The sequence below is a fragment of the Aphis gossypii genome, unplaced genomic scaffold (assembly GCF_020184175.1).
Source record: "Aphis gossypii isolate Hap1 unplaced genomic scaffold, ASM2018417v2 Contig00429_ERROPOS248183+, whole genome shotgun sequence".
Lineage (NCBI taxonomy): Eukaryota > Metazoa > Arthropoda > Insecta > Hemiptera > Aphididae > Aphis > Aphis gossypii.
Genome location: NW_026083101.1, coordinates 51,406 through 67,318, shown reverse-complemented (window position 1 = coordinate 67,318; position 15,913 = coordinate 51,406). Strand labels below are relative to the sequence as shown.

At 28.9% G+C, this 15,913-nt stretch overlaps 1 protein-coding gene across 1 annotated transcript; it reads left to right on the top strand.

Moving 5' to 3' along the window:
* The first annotated feature begins 8,289 nt into the window (after positions 1-8,289).
* On the top strand, positions 8,290-11,973 carry LOC126554093 (zinc finger MYM-type protein 1-like). The gene is made up of 4 exons (XM_050209202.1): positions 8,290-8,707; positions 8,998-9,469; positions 9,542-9,622; positions 9,807-11,973. Exons 2-4 carry the CDS (start codon positions 9,406-9,408, stop codon positions 11,078-11,080), a joined length of 1,419 nt encoding a protein of 472 aa, XP_050065159.1. The 5' UTR covers positions 8,290-8,707; positions 8,998-9,405; the 3' UTR covers positions 11,081-11,973.
* The last annotated feature ends 3,940 nt before the right edge of the window (positions 11,974-15,913 follow it).

The window sequence follows — 15,913 nt, the reverse complement described above, 5'->3', positions numbered from 1 at the left end:
CATATATTTAGTAAAGGATATACACCAAATTGGACAACGGAAATATTTACAGTTTCAAAAGTTTTACACACAAATCCAGTAACTTATCAACTAAAAGATGGATCAGACAATACAATCTAAGCCACCTTACTACGAGCAGGAAATTAAATTAACTGATTTTACAGACACTTTCCTCGTTAAACGTATAATAAAAAAAGTTGGGAATAAAATGTTTGTTAAATGGCTAGGTTTTGATTCGAGTCAAAATTCGTGGATAACGTAATCAGATATTTTAAAATAAAGATTTTTTTAATGTATGATACATTTTTATAATAAAAAAAAATATACAAGTTTTTTATCAAGTAAAATTAATTATTTTACATACTCTCCTAGTATTCCGTAGTCTATTTTAAAAAACTTAATATATCCGCAATTGATATAAACAGAAAGCGCTATCTAGTGATAAATTTATTCAATGAAAAATAATAATACTGTTGTATAATTTTCCGCTAAATAACTTTGTTTATACTGATCGTTGAATCATTAAGTTTTTAATTAAATTATTTTGTGAGTTTGTAATGACCATACGCCAACGTATTTATCCCATCATTCATTATATATCTTTTATCGTCATTAGCACTAAGAACAAGCTTGTTCATTGTTTTTGAATGAACAACATGTTTATTCGATTGAATGAAGTTCGTGTTTCTGTGAGATTGTTTTTTCTCAACAGATCTATGGTTGATAAAAGCATTTAATATCTCTATGTAATCAATCAATTTCATATGGTTTTTTATTACATATTTTTTTACACCTTTTGCTTTTTTTTCTACAGTATAATCTATGGTTTTATAAGCGTATAGTTTCGGTCTCTATGAAACGAATTCTTTAAGAATTATTGATTTAAGTTCGTCCTTGAAGAATCCTGGTTGGCTTTTATGATTTTCACTAAAGCAATAATGGTCTTTAGGATAATTTTATTTATGTGTCAAAATATGGCAATAAATCATTTTTCAAATCATCGAAAATATTTTTTGTTTGAATGGTATATATCAAAGAATCTGTATCCGAATATAAAGAACTAATTTTTCTACCATATTTCTTTTTCATTACATTATAATGAAAATCATACATAAAAGTTTTCAAAACGTCTAAAATTGCAGATCCTACATAAATCGCCTTATCGAATTTAATAGTTTCCTTATGTTGATGAATAGCCATAAGATTCGTAGAGTATATAGTTCTATCTTTAATATATGTTTTTGCCATTAATTTATTAGCTTTTTTTAACGAAACTAGTTTTATAGAAGTTCTTGTTCGGACATTTTCCATATATTTTCCAAAAACACTATTAATTAAAAGTTTCCAGAATTCTTTTTCAAACTCCTTTTTAGCTTCTGTTCTCATTTTAGTACATAATTCAATGTACGATGCCTTCCATTTTTTTTTGAGAAAATCGGATAGCTCGATGAATTTTTACAATTTAAGACCGTGAGAAATCGCTTGTTTTAAATTGTTGTAATGAACAATATAGTTTTTTTCGGTAATAGTGCAGTTAACAATTTCTTAACTTTAGAATTTGGTAGACATTCGTTTAACTGTAAAAACGGGAAATCATTATGAGTTTTATGCAAATTTTTAGGGTAGGTAGTCGACATCAACTTTTAATATTATATCCAACTTCAGAATCATCAGCAATTTTAGTTACGTCTATGTTTAAGTCATCAACCCATTCAAAATCTTTAAAAGGTAATTTTGTCAATATAGACTTTCCATATAAATTTACACAATTAAGATATGTTATCCATGTAATTGGTTCGTTAGAATTATAATTCAATCCTTCAATATTTGGTTTATATGTTTTAGCATACCTTTTAGTTGATTGAGTTATTCCACCATGAATTGAATTCTCGATAAACAAAAGCATGTTAGGACATTTTAACCTTTCTAATTCGATCTTAGTATATTTAAGCATACAGTCATACGTAAATCCTGGAGTAATCATATAATGAATAGGATCTAGCTCAAGAGTAGATAAACATAAGTCTCTGAAATTTTCAAACACGTCAGCTAATATAGCAAAATCAGTTATTAAATAATGATCGCTATATTCATCTAATGTCTTTATATTAAACACGTTCCATACATTTCCGCATGTATATAATCGTCATCAGTAATATTTTTATCAGTTAGAGAGCTATAAAATTCAAGCTTTGAAGGTAAAAAAGAATTATTAAGTTTACTCTAATAATCAACATATTCATAAGGGAAGACTCTTTTTCGTTTAACTAAATCTAATACTTTAATAGACTTTAATAGTTTCTCTAAACCTTAACTTATCTTTGGATAAAATTTTTTGCTAGTTAACTTAATTTTTCAACCATAAAACGGTATCTATCAACAAACTTTATGTTAAATTTTGGTGCGATTTCTTTACTAAATGATATATATTTTTCAGATGATTATGTAAAACATGAATATCTTAATCGTTAAACCCAAGTTCTCGAATTATGAATTGATTGTCATATGCCAGATTATGAAAGAAGATTGGTACAAATGATGGATTAGTTAGCTGAAAATAACATTTTACACAAATTCATCGTCTGTAATTTCCAGTTATAGGACAGTGATCTCAAATTATTATCTTTAAAAGATAATAAACATTTTTCACAAACCTTAGCCTTTTGAAAATGTTTTTCTTCTTTTAAAGTTAATTTGTTAATTGGTAAATTAGTTTTATAAATATCATTAATTTTATTTAATATAGTTATCATATACTATTCATACATTTTTTTGCTGCATTTTTACCTCTGTATATTACTACTTTTCTCGGAATGTCAAACTTTTTTATTAATTTTTTCAACTTTTACATAAAACCCGTTACTCATGAGTTTATGTAAATGTGTAATATGAGTTTTTGGTTTTTTATCTTTTTGAAAGAATTTATCAGGTTGTTTAATGTTTAAAATACATTCGAAGTCAGCGTATATAACAATTGGAATTCGTTGAGTATTTTTAGTTTGTGAAATATACGAAATCGTCATCTTCTTTTTCAAACATTATAGGTGTTCCTAATTTATTTTTAATACGCATTTCTTTATGTCTAATAAATCCTGTTTCATCCAAAAGTTTGCTTTTACATGGTTTATTTCCAAAACTTGTAAAACATCTCTTACATATAATAAATTTTGAACAATTTTTAGTTCTTTGGTTTCTAATAAAACTTGAAAAGTTGTTAATTTAACAATAATGAGATGTATTATTATTATCAAATAAAAATAGGTCGAAATGTTTTTTTTTTTCAATATTGGTTATATGTAATGGGTAAATTACATTTTTATCATTTAAGCTATACATATTAATTGATACATTGGTTATTTTTTCAATTTTTTTTATCTGAGTTATAGGTGTTGGAAAATCAATACATTTAAAATTAAACCCACTTTTTTTTCTAAAATATTAAAATGTTTTTTGTTAAACCGAGATTTATTTAATCGTTCATCGTACCTACTTAGTATAGAATACTTGAAACATTCGTTATCATTATTTTTTATATTTATAACTGTTTTTTTTTTTTTAATATGACTAGGTAAATCTAAATATGTACTTCCACCTTTAAGAGGATTAACTTTATTAATTCGTAATTGTATACAATTTATAGATTTAAGTGATCAGCCTGATTTTTTTGATATAAACTGTGCTTCTTCAGATAATAGTTAGTTTAACATTTTGTTTGACAAAATATTAAAATTGCATGATTTACATGCTAATACGTTTGAAGTTTTATACGACGTATCTTGTACTTCATCCGTTAACAGTTTTTCATACGTGCTATCAATATGTAAATTTAATGTAATTGTTGACTACTGGCTTGATTGTGTTAATTTAGAAATTAACATTTCAGAAACATAACTACTAAATACATAGTAGTTTAACATTTCTTCCTTGTTCTTAACAATAAACGTTCTCAAACAACTTTTAAATCTCTCAATTTCAACAAATTCACCCTCAGCTGATTCCATCCGTCTACGTTAAATGATTGTATTTCTTTTCATTTTGTAACTAATATATATTACAAATAATAATAATACATTTGTTCATATTCCTAACTGATTAAGATTTAATTATTAGTGTATCAGATATTCAGCTTATTGTAGTGTATGTTTTAATTATTATTTCACCAGTATATTACAGGAAATATAATTAAAGTATATTATTCAACGACATGTCACAGCCACCGAACGTGATCGGATTGGATTATACGAACGCGTTGTAGGGTCATGATAGTGGTATGCGAAGTGGACAGCAACGAGGGTGCGATTCATCCACAACGCTGGAACTTTGCCATCTACGCACATAGACCAAACGTACGTACCGTACAATCACTTCTGTGGAATATAACTCGAACCTGACACGTACAATTATTGAATTATACACCGTTGTGGTACGTGTTGAACTCGAATTTTTACGAATATACTTAGTTATATTAAATTTCATTATATTATTTAAAATATCATATAATAATATACATTAATATTAATGATAATTTAATATATAATGTTGCGTGCCAGTATCAGATTTAAATCCAGATGGTTATTTTGAACGAAAGTTAAACTCAATAACGAAATATGTCTTTATTGCATATAAATTAAATGCATGTAACAAACAAAATAAGTGGCTGAGTGTCGTGAAAGTGCTCAGTTGTTGATAGCTTTGGTACATCTGCCGTTGCTGGTCTTCGGGCTTCCTTATATATTGTGGTGGGTCTCTTGTTTATGTCGAGTCGTCGTCTTCTGGTTGAAACTGGGTGTCCTTGTAGTTGTTGTTGCAAATTCGGACACGAGTTTGATAATGTGCAATAACATCTCAAATGCATCATTAGTGCACTATAATTATTGGTGCGCTTACTATCTCGACACGTTTCATGGTCATAGTAGCATTCGCATTACCCTTGACACGAGGCATGATCATACTAACTTAGCCTTGATATCTCGTAGATATCTTATAGATATCTCGTAGCCCATAACAATAGTACTCATTGCAACGTTTTAGAATAGTTTTAGTCTATATTTAAAGATTCTAATTGTTTGTGCATTGAATTTAAAGTATTGCGTATACTTAATTCGGATTTATATAATGTATATTGTAATTCTTCGTTGTTAAGTTTAAATTGTTTTTTTTCTTTTTTTTTTTTGATCTTTTTCTTTTTAATTTTTTGGTTTATTATTTTTATTTTTTCTTCGTGTATATTTTCCTCTTCGTCTTCAACGGTAAAATTTGTTTCACACTGTTCATACATTTCTTCAATTTGTAGTTTGATGAACGTAGATGATTCTATTTTATTATTTTTATTTTGAAACTGTAAATGGTAATATTTTATTCAATAATCAATATACTTATGTAATTCAACGATAAATCACAGTCATCGAACGTGATCGGATTTGGTTTATACGAACGCTTTGTCGAATTATAATAATGGTAAACGATATGATATTATTTTCTTCCTTTATATGTTATATTCAACTCATATTATGTGATCAATTTTCACAACACAGTTAAAATATTAATAAAGAATGTTGAACGCAAACATAGATACAAGCGCATAGTATTTTTTTCAAACGTATATGATTAAATTTATACTTACGTTCGACATTAATTGTATCTTTCACATTACAGATTTCAATGTTAATAATATAATCATATAAATTCATGGTTTACATAAACATAATAAGTTTTAATAGTTGTCCATTCATTTTCATTTTTTTTACGAAATATAATACATTATTTGAAATTTATACAACATTTTGTAGGTAGTAATTAAAATATAATATCTTATAAGAATTATATTAACAATTATCTTATGTATAAAGCGTATAATAATAATAATAATAATAACCTTAAAAGTGTTTAAATATAATAGGGTAAGATGAATATGGTTTTGATTAAGAAAAAAAAAATAATAATAATAAATGTTATTTTAAACTGTGTATAATTGTTTATCGTTAAAAGAATCGTAGCGAGCGTAATTGACAATTTTAAATGGATGTGTCGTGAAAAAATTAGAGAGAAAACCAAAAAGCAAAACCTTGTAATTATAGGTAAGTCGTGTAATAATTATTGTTTGATTAATTATCAATAGTTTAATTAAAAATAATTTTACAGTTCCTCATTACGTAAAAATACTTTTTTCTACAAATCACATTTGTCCCTATTAAATATTTGTGGATTCGTAAATCTATGGTCGATGAACTGCCCATCCTTGGTCATTCAAAAACAGCTTCGATTAGCAAATCAAACGGTGGTCGATTGGAGTTCGTTTTGTAGAGAAGTGGTATTCGACCATATGATAAAAAAAAAAATAATTGGGAGGCATCGGAGAAGTCGTCGAAATAGACGAATCAAAATTTGGACGCCGTAAATATCACCGAGGACACCAAGTAGAAGGCCAGTGGGTATTTGGCGGATATGAACGGGGAAGTGGAGATTGCTTCCTAATTCCAGTGGAAGACAGAAGCGCAGAAACTTTGGTGCGCATAATCGAAGAGTGGATAAAACCAGGCACGACGATTATTTCCGATTGCTGGAAAGTACGTATTATTTAGCACTATAATATAGAGTGATCGGTCAAAATAAAATAAAATTAGTAAAATACAAAATAGGTAATAAGTAAAACCGTCGCCGTCGTATCGATTAGTCATAGATAGTAGGATTTCTTATCGGTACCTATAATATTTTATAGTCTTTATGTATAACCACAAATAGGCCGGCGACTTAATCACATAATAAAGTATTAAAAATACAAATTTTCAGGCCTATAGCAGATTAAATGAAAAAGGCTATAATCATCTAACGGTTAACCATAGTGTTACTATATATTGTCAATGGCCTTCCTCGTTCCACTGCGCTACAACCAACTTAGAAGTAAGCACGTTAAAGTTGGTTATTTAGCATAATTTATAATATCGAATACCTACATGAAATTACCATAACTTTTGAACGGTAAGTTTCCGCAAATTTTTTCAAACAGTTTTGAATTCAGCATGAAAAAATACGTATTTTCGGAAAAAAAAATTTAAAAAAATAGGGTGTCAGGTAAAGTAGAAATATACCGTAGATTTATACCGAGAAAATTAAATAAACGTGTTTTTTTTTTTTTACTCTAAATAATAGTATAACACAAGACGTGTGTATTGGGTTTACTAAAAACGCAATGGATGTTGCTTTGAATATGTTTTATGTCAACGTTATGTTAATGTTAATGTTTATGTTAACGTTATGTTTGTATGCGAATGATTTTACGCGAATAACAATATTTCTACATGGTACATTATAATAAATATTCATACGAGTTGTGATATAATATACTATTACTATATACCTACTATCAAGGTGGCGTGCTACAGTATTCTTGTTATCGCAGGCGCTGCCCACTAGGTACTATTACTATTATTATTATTGGTCTCAAATAATAAAAAAATATAGTCGCACATAATTTACCATCTCTATCAAACAATATTATTTTACCCTTTCCATTTCAGTATGCTTCAACTGAAGTATAAATTGAACACTCAATACAAAATAGCAAGGCACTTTTAGAATACTCAATATATTTTAGCTACAAGTTATATCTGAATAAATTATGTACGGGCCGGGAGCGTATAGTTGTAATACGCTCGCACTGGACACCAAATACTCCGTACGTAATACGTACCGACCGTGCCGGCTACACTATGGGTGTGTGTGTGTGTGTGTGTGTGTGTGTGTGAAGTGTATAGCACTCAACAGGAGTTGGACAGGGTCGCCGAGCAAAACCTGTGAGTGCTATTATGTGGGTGGTGTGCAGTGGCGCCCAGACAGGTTAGCAAGGGATGCAACTGCATGTGCTTTCGTAGTGGGTGGGTGGGTGGATAGGTATAGTCTCTATGGTTATAGGTACCTAGATAAAGTATAGGAGTAAAGTATGACAATGTTACATGACAACTCATATGATGTAACAAGTTACTAAGTTACAATATATTAAATGTTTATGTAATAGAGACAGTAATAACTAATAATTGTTATATCATCTGAATCAAGAATAATACAATACTCGAATATTAATGCTATACGCTGTCTAGCTGATACGCTCGACCTCGTATACTTAATATTTAATATTATGAATTATTATATTTTTGTATACGTAAACGTCGTAAACAAATTACAAAATGACAATACGGGTATTACTACATGGTGATAACTGATAAGATACCAATAACAGCGTATAATAGTTATTTATTTATAGAAATGTGTTTCCTTGTTCCCTCAAAATAACTAGCCAGTAATCACCCTACCCGGCCTATCCATTGGCTTAACGATAATTATTAATTATTATGAAATAACCGTAAACCGATAATCGGTTAGTAAATTCCAGTATTCCACACTTTCCACTATATATTTTAGTGAATTTGTTATTTGTCATTTGTGTTGTTCGTCTGTTGACGGTTTAATCTTTAAAATTATTTTGCATGCTTCTATGCAATTTTGTATTGATGAAATTAACTATTACTTAATATTATTCAATTTTCACAGTTACGTTTTTATTTTTAAATTATTAAAATATTACATTACGTCATATTAAATGTATTAATATGTTATATTTTAGTTGAATTATTATAATTAAAAAAAAATTACCTATTGTTTATTAAATAAGTATTTATTTAACGTGCAGAAAACAACGTCTACTCTAGAAGTAAGTTTTATTGATTTTAAATACTTGTAATTATAGCTAACTGTATAATGTATTAATATTTATAAGTTATACTAATTTGAGCTGTATAAATTTTACATTTTAAGTTAGTAAAATTTATTCATGCATTATGCATATTATTATGTTAGGTAAGAATAACATAATTAGGTTCAATGCTTAATTCCTAAATCAAAATAAAAACTAAATAATAAAACTGTTCACTATAAATCAGTTTGATTTATATCATCCCAAAAAAAAAAGAAGCATATTTTATTTAAAATGTATTTTTACAGATTTGCAATATGTCGTTAGTTAATGAAACTAACATCTGTTCTTGTGGTAAAATAAAAGGGTTAATGAATAATACAAATTGGCTAAGACATACTAAATCGTGCAAAAAACGAAAATCAGTACTTTGTACTACAAAGCTGAATACATTTTTTAAATCGTCTAGACTATTAAATGATGTTTCTGATAAAGGTATGACTTATGAGTACTTTTTGATAATTATTATTTAGTTATAAGTAAGTATTATATAATAAACTACTTTTAACTATCTGTTTCTATAACTCGCTCTTATATTAAATCTTACATTATTGAAACTGTCGGTAGCTATAATTTTGTTTTTATTAATATTTATTTGTTCAGTTGACAGTTTTAATTTGAATACTGTCAGTAGTATATCAAAATCATCAATAGAAATGTATATTCAAGGTTCAAATACAAATAATACTATATTATTAGCTGAGCACTTTAAGATTATAGGTAGACATTAGATAATATATATTTTTATTAAAGTATATAATTACCTATTAATTTATGTATTAATTATTTTAGATCCAACATTGGAGGTTGATTTAGAGTCAAATGAAAATGAATCTGAAGTAACTTTATCTACTACACTAATGGTTGAACCAAGTAATTTATATATTATATTAATTTTACTAATAAGTATCAGGGTAGGTGGGGGTCAATACAATTAGAATTTCACTTAATTTATTTTTATAATTATACTACAATATACATGTATTATATAATTATATGACTATATTATAGTTAATTGGTAAAATATTTTATTTATTTATTTTTTTTTTCATTATAGATAATATGATTGCAACTGTATTTGAAAACTATCCAGCTCAATTTTCATCAAAAAATTTCCAGTCAAATGCAAATATTGCTTATGAAATTGTTTCCAAAATATTAGAAATGGGACCATGTCAAACACTTCCTACAAAACTTCCTGGTGGTAAATATCCAGTTATAAATGGTCATCGATTTTCACCAAAATTGTATCATAGAATATTACCTGATGGAACTGTAACAAGACGGAATTGGTTATCATATTCTAAGTCAACTGAACGTTTGTATTGTATTGAATGTATACTTTTTCCTGGAAAGGGTAAAAATGCTCCTAATAAAGCTTGGGTTATTGATGGTTATAACAATTGGAGTACTTGTACTAACAAAATAGAATATCATGAAAAAACTTCAGCACATATTTACTCTTCACTCACACTTAAAATTCGACAATCATCCTTACCATTGGTACCATCTATAGCTACTAAAAAAAATGAAGAAGTTTTCATGAATAGAGAAATTATCAAACAGCTGATTGACATAACTCTATTTTTAGGAAGACACAATATGGCTTTTAGAGGGCATAGTGAAAACTGGCAAAATAATATGTGTGGTAATTTCAAAGATTTTTGTTCTTTAATATCAAAATTTTCCCCTGCAATGGCGACTTATTTTAGTTCTCAAAAGCAAAAATATAAAATGAATCAACGTTCTCAATACTCATTTACTTCATGGCGCCGACAGAATGCGTTGATTGATATAGTGTCAAATCATATAAAATCAAGTATATCTCTCGCTATAAAAAATTCAAAGTTTTTCAGTATTGCCATAGATTCGACATTCGATGTTTCTCACAGAGAACAAATTTCTTTTGTGTTCAGATATGTAGATGAGGAAAAATGTGAAATTAAAGAGAGAATCTTAGCATTGAAGGATACTTCAAAAACAACTGACAACGTCTTATGTGAAATTTTCAAAGAAGTATGTAAATTAAACAGTTTAGATTGGACCAATAATTTGGTTGGTCAATCTTACGACGGGGCCTCAAATATGAGGGGGCGATATAATGGATTACAACAATTAATACGTAATGAAAATCCTCAAGCAATATTTATCTGGTGTTTCAGTCATCGCTTAAATTTAATTGTCGCTGATGCAGATAGTGTATGTTCAAATTCATGGATCTTTTCGGAAATTTGGAACGACTATACGATTTTATATAGTAAATTTCGTGCGGATGTATATGAAGAGCATAAAAAAAAAAACATTATCATGGACAGCAAATCCGTCGATTAAAAAGAGTGTCCTGTACTAGATGGATGTCTCATAAATTTGCATTAGATGTTGTACTAAATACTTATGTTGCAATAGTTGAATGTTTAAATGTTATTCGCAGTGAATCAGGTGACAAAAAAGCTGGTTCAGAGGCTGAAGGTTTTTTAAATTATTTTCAGTCAACAAGATTTGTCTATACAGCTTATAGTTTTAAAGTTCTGCTTAAAATTCTCGAACCTGTATCAAGTTTGCTACAAAAAACACATTTTGATTTGTTGGCTGCATCATTTTTAATAAAAAAAAAAATATAAGGAAATTGTTACATATCGATCAGAGGAATCATTCAAAATTATTTTGGCTGAATCTGAAGCATTTATGGATTCAATGCAAAAAATTGAATTTCAGCCACTTCCAGAAAGACATGCCAGAAAAAGAAAAATCATGTTCGATGAACAAGCACCAGATGAGACAATCAGTGACCCTATAATTAATTTTCGAGTAAATACTTATTTTGCTTCTGTTGATCTCATTTTGTCTGAATTAAATAGACGATTTCTTGGCGATAATAATGAAAATATAGAACAAATATCAATATTTAAAGATTTATCTCTTCTATCAAAAAAACGAATGAAAGAATTAAAAGCAAACCCAACCAAATTACCTAATGATGCATTTTTAATGGTTTGTAAAATGTATAAAAAATATTTAAAACCAGAAGTCATTTGTGATGAATATTTAAATTTCATCCAATATTTTGATGTTTTTCTTAAAACTGATGAGTTGCAAAATTATTTACATAGTGATAATGATATAACTAAAGATTCAGATTCTGAATTAGAAACAGAAAATTATGATAACGATGTTGATGATGATAGTGATTCTTTAAAAAAATGAAATTGAAAATCATGGAAGCTTGTTACATCACACTAACTCAAAAAATACAATAACGAATAAATAAATAATACAAATATAACTCACAGTTGTGGCGCGCAGACTGGCCAGCTGTTTTCCTAAAGCCTGTATAATATAATATCAAACACACACAAAATAGAAAATATAATAACAATAATAATAATTAATAATATTTGACACATACACTATGTCGTAACAATATAAAAATAAAAATACAATGATAAATAAATGTGACAATTTGAGCTCACACAAAATATAATATAATAAATGAGGCGATTTGCGCCCACACAAAATATATAAATGTGGCGATTTGCGCTCACGTAAAAATAAGACACAGATAGATAAAATATAATAATAATATGCTGTGGCGATTAGCGCCCACGCAATGTATTATAAAATATAAGTACTATATTTATAAAAAAAGATTTTATTTGGTATATTAGTATTTGCGGCGGACTATCTCACACGACGGACGGAGAAAGACAAAAATTGCGGTGGCTGTCAGCGTTGCCAGAAGAGTTCTAAACTTCTAACTCAATCGCCGCTAGAGAGCGCCAATATCGCCCAAATCACCTTATCTATAAAATTAGTAATTACGATTGTGCAGAACTTGTGCTAATGCTAAATGCGATAGCCACTATTTTTTTTTTTTTTTTTTATAAGGAGTAATGAGAATTGTATGTAAGAGCTGCTTTCAGCACATCGTGTTTATCAGTTATATATATATATATATTTTGAACTAAAAATAAATAAAATTAATAACTTGGTAACCTAATAAGGTAGTTTAAAACAAAAAATAAATAAAATAATGAACTTAAGACTTTTTACTTTTTCTTCTCCTTCTTGGGTTAATCGGCCGCTAGGACCATCCCGTCTCACAACCAATTCTCCAGGCATCTCTATTCATCGCCAAATCCTTCCAGTTTGCTCCGCCTCCTAAGTCTTCTATATCCCTCTTAACTAAATCTTCCCATCTCAATTTTGGTCTTCCAAGGGCCTTTTTCCTAATGGATTCTGTTCTAGAACCATTTTTAGTAAAGAGTTCTGGCTTCGGATTGCATGTCCTGCCCACCGCAATCTTTTTTTCTTGATCGTCTTTGCTATGTTATTTTCATTAAAAATTTCTTGTAGCTCTATGTTTTTTCTTCTTCTCCACTCTCCTGTGATGTTATCTTTTATTGGGCCGAATATCTTTCGTAATATTCTCCTTTCTAGTATTAAGAACTTATTCTCATCTGATTTCCTTAGTGCCCATGTTTCCGATCCGTACAATATCACTGGCCGTATTAGACTAGTATACAAACGTCTCTTTATCTCTCTTGATAATGATCTAGAACTTAATAGTTTCTCCAAACCATAATAAATCCTGTTTCCCGCTTGGATTCTCCCGGCTACTTCCTTGGTGATATCATTTTTTTCAGTCACAATTGAGCCAAGATATTTGAAAGAATTCACTCTCTTAAATTTAAAATGACCTACCTCCAAAACTTGATCCATCCAATTTTGTCTACCTATAATCATATATTCAGTTTTTTGTTCATTAATTTGTAGTCCTACTTTCTGTGCTGCGTCATTTAGTCTGCCACAGAGCCGTTTAACTCCATCTTGAGATTCGTCCATCAGTACTATATCATCGGCATATGCCAATAATGGAATAGTCGAGTTCCGGAGTTTTATTCCTTCGTGGGGTTCAATTTTCATTTCTCTTATTACATTTTCCAATACCAGGTTGAAGAGAATAGGTGAGATTGAATCACCCTGTCTAAGGCCGGATTTTACTGTCACTGGATCAGACTTCACATTTCCGACTTTTATTTTGACCACGGTTTCCATGATGCTAATTGAAACTAGATTGACCAGCTTCTGGGGAAAATAGAACTCTTTTAGAATATTTATGAGACTTTCCCTATGAATACTGTCGTATGCTTTTTTGAAGTCAACGAATAGCGTATGTATCTCCCTATCGAATTCCCACGTTTTTTGATATAATTGTCTAATAATAAATATTTGGTCCGTCGTTGACTTCCCCGGTCTAAAACCACCTTGATATTCACCAATTGTCTGTTCTGTTTTTTCTTTTATTCTTGTTAGAATACAATTTGAGAACACTTTGTACGCCACATTCAATAGGGCAATTCCCCTATAATTATTACGGTCTTGTTTATTTCCTTTTTTATGTATTGGGCAAATCAGGGACGTTTTCCAATCTTCTGGAAATTTTTCTGTTACCCATATTTGTTTAATCACTTGCCAGATCCATTGTGTCACGTCCTCCCCTCCTTTTTTAAGTAATTCAGCCTGGAACCCATCTTCGCCTGGAGACTTATTATTTTTCAGATTCTTTATTTGTAAGTCTATTTCTTCTAGAGTTGGCTCTGGACATTCTTAGTTGTTTATATTTCCTAGGTCAAACATGAACAATTCGTCTGGTTCTTCACAGTTCAGTAGTTCTTCAAAATATTTCTCCCATTCTTTAGCTATACCTTCATTTGTAGTAACCAAGGATCCATTACTATCTCTAATAAATCGTTCGCTTCTTTTGAAGTCTCCACTTAAATTCTTAATAGTCTTATACATATCACGTGTTTTATTTGCTTTAAAATCTTGTTCCGCCCTTTCTAGTAAGTTACATACAAATTTTCTTTTCTCACACCTTAGAATCTTATCTGCTTCCTTTCGTCGTGTGATGAACCTTGTTCTCTTTGTCTCATTATCCGTATCCTTTAACCATCTTTCACGAGCAGCTTTTCTTCTCCGTATTGCTTCCTCACATATATTATTGAACCACACTTTTGATACATTTCTTTTTGTTCCTATAACTCCCGTCGCTGCTGTTTCAATAGAATCTTTGACTTTATTCCATATTTCATTCACATTACTGGTATGTTTTATCCGCTTTTCTTCAAAAATCTTCTTGATTGTGTTGTTATAATCCTTGAGAAACCTCTTGTCTTCCAACTTCTCTACGTCATATCTTCTCATGCATGTTGTATTACATTTATTATTATTTTTACTTTTTAACAACTTTAAATAAGATAATTTAAAATAAAAACTAAATAAATTGATAAACTAGTAGTATAAAAAATATATACAGTATAAATAGTATTACAAAAAAATAATATTAATATTTAACAGTCACTCAATTTCTTCTTCAACTGAATTTAAAATTGTTGTTATGGTTGTAAACTAATCATTAGAATCATCAAAGTTGGCTATTTTAAGTTTTTTGTCAGAATCGTATATTTTTGAGTCAAATAAATTTAACATTTGTTTTGATGGAACAAGCGAAGTACAACATTGTTTTTCAACACTGTTATGTACTTTTATTCTGATCAATGCTACCAACATTGATTGGCCCATCCTACTCCTAACTTTAGTTTTTGTTGCATTCATTATACTAAATATTCTCTCAACCACAGCATCTGAAATTTTTAACGACAATAATCGTAATGCAAACTCACTCAGTTCTTTAAAAATATGATCTCCTTCAGCATTTTTCACTTGGACAGTTAATAAGAGTAATTTCATGAGCAGATTTATTTGGAAATATATCATTAAAACTGATTAATCCTAACTTCCTCCATCGAATTTCCAACAGATCTTTATCAAAATTAACTCCTATTGAAAATTAAAAAAAAAAATCATTTAAATATTATATATACCTACTTGTATTTTACTTTTTTATATACTTGCCAAGTCTGGGAAAAAATCCTTAAATGACACTCTTTGTTGTAAGCCAAAATTAAAACAAAATGATGGTGATAAATACTTAAGTTTTTCTATAACTTTTAAATTTTGCGGAAGTTTTTCTATTATTTCATGACACAAACAAATCAAAAATCTCGCCGCTCTTTCCATGATTAAATTTAATTTTACTTGATCAATGGACTGTTTTTTTAAACTTATGTTTGACTGCTCTTTATATTGCTGACCAAAATCAAC

What these genes read in the sequence shown, in the direction of transcription:
- LOC126554093 (XM_050209202.1), top strand. Translation starts at nt 9,406, where the DNA reads ATGTATATTCAAGGTTCAAATACAAATAATACTATATTATTAGCTGAG. An exon ending in TGAGCACTTTAAGATTATAG is followed by an intron (nt 9,470 to 9,541) that starts GTAGACATTAGA and finishes TAATTATTTTAG; the next exon opens with ATCCAACATTGGAGGTTGAT. An exon ending in TACACTAATGGTTGAACCAA is followed by an intron (nt 9,623 to 9,806) that starts GTAATTTATATA and finishes TTTTCATTATAG; the next exon opens with ATAATATGATTGCAACTGTA.